The sequence below is a fragment of the Alexandromys fortis genome, unplaced genomic scaffold (genome assembly GCF_014885135.2).
Source record: "Alexandromys fortis isolate MF-2015 unplaced genomic scaffold, M_Fortis_MF-2015_v1.1 scaffold_33, whole genome shotgun sequence".
In the NCBI taxonomy this organism is placed as follows: Eukaryota; Metazoa; Chordata; class Mammalia; order Rodentia; family Cricetidae; genus Alexandromys; species Alexandromys fortis.
Window position 1 is genome coordinate 2,245,215 of NW_026067917.1, and position 6,000 is coordinate 2,251,214.

A 6,000-nucleotide genomic window follows, 5' to 3' on the forward strand; every position below is an offset into this window, starting at 1 on the left:
TTGGGGTGGGATGAAAACCAGGGCACATACATCAGAGGGGAATACGGAGATGTTCACAGAGGACTGACCTGACCCTGGATGCTCATTCGAGTTTATTTGTTTTTATAAGGAAGAATAATGTGATGTCTTACCCAAGATGGTGTGAACAGAGCTTCAAGCCAATGGAGAAGACTAGGCCCAAATAGCTGAGCCGGTGGAGTGCCAGATAAAGCCACACCTGGAGTGCCACATCCTCGGCAGTCCCTCTCAGGGCCAATGCATTTATGGCTGTAAGTGTGGGGTTTGCCCAGATCAAAGCCGAGCTCGTGGACCGGTTCCGCTGGATAGGTATGGAAGGCTTCGCTCCTAGCAGCTGCCTCCTGAGGACTGACAGGCACTAAGAGCTCAGAAGGGCACTTCCTCTGGGGGGCTGGGGAGTCCCCACCCTTCTGTGCTACTGCGGATCCTTGTGGGGTGAATGGAGGGATATCAGCATGTCAGACACGCTAATAGTCAGTGTGTTCATGCCGTGAGTCTGTAACAGAGCATCTAGCCCAGAGACAGATGTTTTACTCTAAGAATACAGCATCAGTGTGCACTGCAAGCACATCCCAGCAAGGTCTCTCATACGAGTAGGAGATTTTGCATTGTCTATCACGTTACTTCACAATTTTGGTTTCTCTGAGGATGCATACCAGCGACTTGTACATGTCAGGCAAGGACTCCACCTCTGAGCTTTGCCCACAGCCCCACGTTACTTCGCGAGTCACTTTAACATGAACAATAGAGTTTGTTGTCCTCGTGACGAGTGTGTGCTGACACTGGGCCACTTACAGCGGGTCATGTATACAGGCTGTCATTGGCTTCTGTGTAAGTGTGACCCAGCACCCTACTTTTACTGCTCCAGTATCTATGATACAGGTCCTGGTGGTTTATTATATGAACAATAATAGTTTTTTTTTTTTAAATAGGAATGAATAAGCAGAATCAAAAAGCAGAAAGGTTACCTGAAATCCACTACTTTTCAGGCAATCACTGCTTAACTGTGTCGTGCTATTTTCGGCTGTCAATGCGCAGCCTTGTCAGTAGGTTGTTCTCAACCTGCTACTGTGTGTCACATCCTAGTCTGTTAAGTCTTGTCCTCACCGGACTAAATACCAAGCATGCTAACCCTGGAGCCAGCCAGTGCAGGCAGTGCTTTGCACAGCCATGTAGAATTCTGAATGCTCTTAAAGGAAGCATAGATTCTCAGAGTACTTTGCAAAGCGAGGCCAGGCTTAGCTGTACAGAGGAGCTGGTGTCTTAGGCCCAAGCTCTTCCATTTCTAGATGCTTCAATTTGAAAGGAGATGGCTTGGTCATTTTCAGGGAGAAAGATGATCAGGCCTTAATTTAAAGCCTTTATTACAGAGGGAAACAGTCTTAAGGTATTCTCAGTCACACAAAGGAGATATAAAGTACTTATCAGTGTAAATAGAGTGATTACAGTGGTAAAAAATAAGGTGAAAGAAAATTGTACCAATTATAATGTATGCTATATTTAAATCTATATGTACGATGCACTGTTCTAAGGGTAACAACATATGAATTTTTCAAACTATTTGTTTCCAATAAGCTGCATAACTTTGTCTATTTGTCTAAATGTCTGTGCCCCCACATGTGTGTGACTGATGGTTGATATTCAGTGGGATGCTTTTACCATAGAAATTTAGGAGAAGGAAGATTAACCGCTTTTGATGTGAAGAAAGATACGCAAGACGGTTGAAAAGCCACAACTTCTACTACAGAAAGAAGGGTTACTGTTTTCAAAGGCACCGCGAAGTTGTTTTGTGTATGACGATATGTCCTTGTGCTTCTTAGGGATGAAGATAAACTTCAAACTGAGGGTTGATGTATTTAAGGGTCTTCAGGATAATGTTCTAGAGACACTAAGGTGTGGATTTCTCTTGGAAACAAATGAACCAAAGGCCTCTGTTCTTTGGCGGCTCAGCGAATCCCTTCTGGGGCAGGAAGTCTTCACGGTCCACTTCTAGAGTAGGAACCCTGGTTTGTAAACGAGTCTAAGGGCTGGGTTTTGGCATCCCTAGCGTTTGTGTGAGCGATCTGACCAAGGAATGCAGTCGTTTTGCTCAGCTGAGCTATTGTGGTGGGAAGCCAGGGTCTGTGAAGTAAATGGTAAGCACAGCCTTTTCTTCAATCAAATTCCTATAAAGGAAGGTTTCTAAAATATGCATGGAAACGATCGCCACATTAAATTGTTGTGATGCTAAGAGAAAAATTCCTTAAATTTGACTAGAACCCATGAATTTTCCCCTCCTGCTAGTTTCTTGTTAGTTTGCTACTTTGGGGTCGCAGGTGGAAGTATTATGTATCTCAACCATCACCCCTGTTCAGGTGCAGCTTTTATTTCTTTAGTTTATAACGAGTCATGGGAAATTATTTTTGCATTGTATGACTGAAGTGTCTGCGAGAACAGCTCAAGGAGTGGGTTTTGGCTCAAGGTTTTGGAGGGTTCTTGGCTTCATGTTTTGGGGTAGAATATCACTGTGGCAGCAATGTGTGGGAGAGGAACTTCTCCATCTCGTGGTAGATAAGAAGCAGAGAAAAAGGAAGACAGGAAGGGACCAGAATATATCTTCTGTGACCTAGTTCCTCCAAGTAGGTCTAAATTTCTTCCTTTGAGCACTTCTTGATAAATGCCATAGAGTAATGGATCCATGACTCTATTAATAGATAAGAGGCCTCAGAATCCATCCACCTCCTCAAAGTCCATCACCTGGCAAAGAAGCCCCTTGAGGGACATTTCATGTCCGTAGCACGATTGAGTCCAGAGTGTTAGAATATAGTACCATGGCTCCAATTATATGTCCTCAGTAAATGCCACATCACCCTGTGGCAGACTTCTGTGTGATGCTCAGTCTGAAGCCAGCAGTAACTTGCACACCCATCATAAAGTGAGGGGACCACAGCTTCCCTCTGCAATTAGTCTTCCGTTTCCATTGGATCTTATTTCTATGTTGATAGTCCTTGTTCCGGTCTCCATCTCTTCTTTAACACCCCCTTCTCCAGGTAAGCAAGGCAAGAGAGAGGAATAGAGGACGTGACTGCACTGGTTGTCCCTTTTCATCTTGTCTTTCCTCCCCCACTTGTCCTTTCAGATAGTAGTCACGTCGTGATTTCACTCACATATCAGTGGAGTTAAACTAAAGATTAGACCAGCAAACTCTACAGATCTCTATTCTGCTTAAGAAACAGGCAGACTTCAATGCTTTTTAATATGTTTGTATCAGCCATGGGGCTGTGAAAACAGGAATTTTAACCAGCTGACTGAGAAAGGCCCCCTTTTACATGGGAAAATTTTATGCAATTTTATAGGTATATAAATACATATAGATGCACAATTTAAGAATTTACTGAAAAAAAGAATTTACTGATAATTTATAAATAATTTATTTTCAAACAGTTTTTTTGGGCTGGCAAGATGCTTAGTGAACAAGCCTAATGATCTTAGTTCAATCCTCAGAAATGACATAAAGGTTGATAGAGAGAAATGGTGCCATAAAGTTGTCCTATGCCTGTCCCAAATGCCCACATATACATCATCATGAACATACAATGATAAACAAATTTCAGAAAGTACTAAAACAATTCCTTTGGTATACCTATAATTTCACCATCCATTAAAGACTAAATCAAATTTCCATATTAGTTAGATGAATGCACTTGTTTAAATTTGTTCCAGTTCCTGTCTGTTTTGTTAACTCATACCATCTCTTGTCTTCTGGGTTTTTGAAGAAATTAAGTCAGACACGACTTGCCACAGTAATGTCTGTCAAAGTGACTGGCCATGCAATCTCCAGCATCACTTTCATCAGGACACTCTTAACAAAGGCAGATCATTTTGCATTTTCATCCACCTTATTTTCTCACAATATTTCAATGTGTGTTTCAGCACAGCCAACTTAACCTTTCTCCTCTGCTTAGTCTTCTTGAGAATGCTGTAAGACTTCTTCCTTTTCTTGGCACCTCCATCAATTCCCAACACAGGGTGAAAGGTAGACTCTTTTTGAATGTTGAAGTCAAAGTATGGCATCTTCCAGCTGCTTACCAGCAAGAAGCAGCCTTAGCCAACCAGGAGGAATTCCCTCTTTAACCTGGATCTTGGTTTTTACATTTTCTATTAGCCTCAAGGGTGATGGTCTTCCCCATAAGGGTCTTTACAAAAATCTGTATAACTGCAGACACTGGGTCAGAAAGCTGTTTACTTTTATACAAAGAATTAAGCCAGGCATGGTAGCACATGCCTTTAATCTCAGCACTCAGGAGAGAGAGGCAGATGAATCTCTGTGAGTTCAAGGCCAGCCCTGTCTACATAGAAAGTTCCAGAACAGCCAAGTTCTCAAATAATCAAATATGTAAAAAAATAATCAAATAGATAAATAAGTAAATAAGGAAGGAAGAAAGAAAGCAAACTAACAAACTAACAGACTTTTTGGGTGCAGAGATGGTTCATTTGTTATAAGTACTGACTGCTCTTTCAGAGGACCTGGGTTCAATTCCCAGCACTCATATGGTAGCTCACACCTGTCTTTAACTCCAGTTCTAGGGGATCTAATGTCTTCTTATGGCCTTTGCAGGACCAGACACTCATGTGTCTGTGCACTCATTTCTGTCATGTGCAGAATAATACACATAAACAAAGCAATCATACATATAAAATAACTTACTAAACAATCAAATCTTAGGGGAATATTTGATACTACAGGACAGAGTTGACCAGTATTTTGATTTTATAATTATCAATGCTGATAATTCACTTCTCATAAACATATAGTATGAAATGGCATAACCATATTTAGGACCATTTCAGAAATTATTGAAAATTCTGTCCTAATCCCAAGCCAAAATTTATGTAAACTTTTAAAAAATGAAACCCATTAGCAACTTCACATAACAATAAAAAAATTTCTAGTACTATGCTATGTATTGAAAACCTCCATGCTGGACAATAATGGTAGGGAAATCAGAAAGTCTAGTTTCTATAGTTATACTACTATTCTCTTATAAGAGGAGGTGACTTCATAAGTACCACCCAAACACTGCAGGTTCTAACGTGCTGGTCTGGACTGCGCGGAGGTGTTTCACTACCATGATGGTGGCATTGACGGGCACGATGGTGGTATGGAACGCTGCATTCAAGGCTACAGTCAAGTTGTTCCCCGAGAAGGGGAGCGTGCCATCAGAGACATCATTTATTCATTCCATGCCAGAACCTGACACCTTTGATCACGGGGGTTCAGAAACTTCTGTCAGACTTTTGGTGATGGCACATTTAGTTACACAGCCCCCCACTGGACTGCAACCGGCATTGCCAAAGCTGTGTAGTAGAGGCATGCGCCTTAAGTATTAAAGACAGGGCATTAGAGGCCACAACAGCTAAGTTGGCAGACCCAAGAAAGTTTACAGTTCGTATAAAACAATGGCAGAGACAGGGAGTTGTATATGTTCATAACCTGGGCTTTGAGCCTTTTAAGACTTTGGTGAGAAACCAAATATGAGTGAGTACATCCAATGTTCCTCTTTTTGGGTCTGGCTTACCTCACTCAGGATAGTGTTTTCTATTTCCGTTCATTTGCATGCAAAATTCAAGAAGTCCTTGTTTTTTAATGCTGAGTAGTACTCTAATATGTATATATTCCATACTTTCTTCATCCATTCTTCCATTGAAGGGCATCTAGGTTGTTTCCAGATTCTGGCTATTACAAATAATGCTACTATGAACATAGTTGAGCATATACTTTTGTTGTATGATAGGGCATCTCTTGGGTATATTCCCAAGAGTGGTATTCTGAGAACTCAAGAACAATGGCAATGGGTTTTTGATCCTACTGCACGTACTGGCTTTGTGGGAGCCTAGGCAGTTTGGATGCTCACCTTACTAGACCTGGATGGAGGTGGGTGGTCCTTGGACTTCCCACAGGGCAGGGAACCCTGATTGCTCTTTGGGCTGACGAGGGAGGGG

General features: G+C 41.8%; 1 protein-coding gene and 1 pseudogene across 3 annotated transcripts in view; one reads left to right on the plus strand and one right to left on the minus strand.

The window, feature by feature from the left end:
* Positions 1 to 6,000, plus strand: part of Cacnb4 (calcium voltage-gated channel auxiliary subunit beta 4) — a 249,431-nt gene that overhangs the window by 117,480 nt on the left and 125,951 nt on the right. Inside the window, exon 1 of one of the 3 annotated variants that reach the window (XM_050139963.1) lies at positions 196 to 269. The exons of the other annotated variants lie outside the window; for them this stretch is intronic. Coding sequence (XP_049995920.1) covers positions 264 to 269 — 6 coding nt within the window. The 5' untranslated portion in view covers positions 196 to 263. Of the gene's footprint in view, positions 1 to 195; positions 270 to 6,000 lie in introns of those variants that run through there. 3 annotated transcript variants of the gene reach the window in all.
* Positions 3,777 to 4,280, minus strand: LOC126500198 (ubiquitin-40S ribosomal protein S27a-like; annotated as a pseudogene).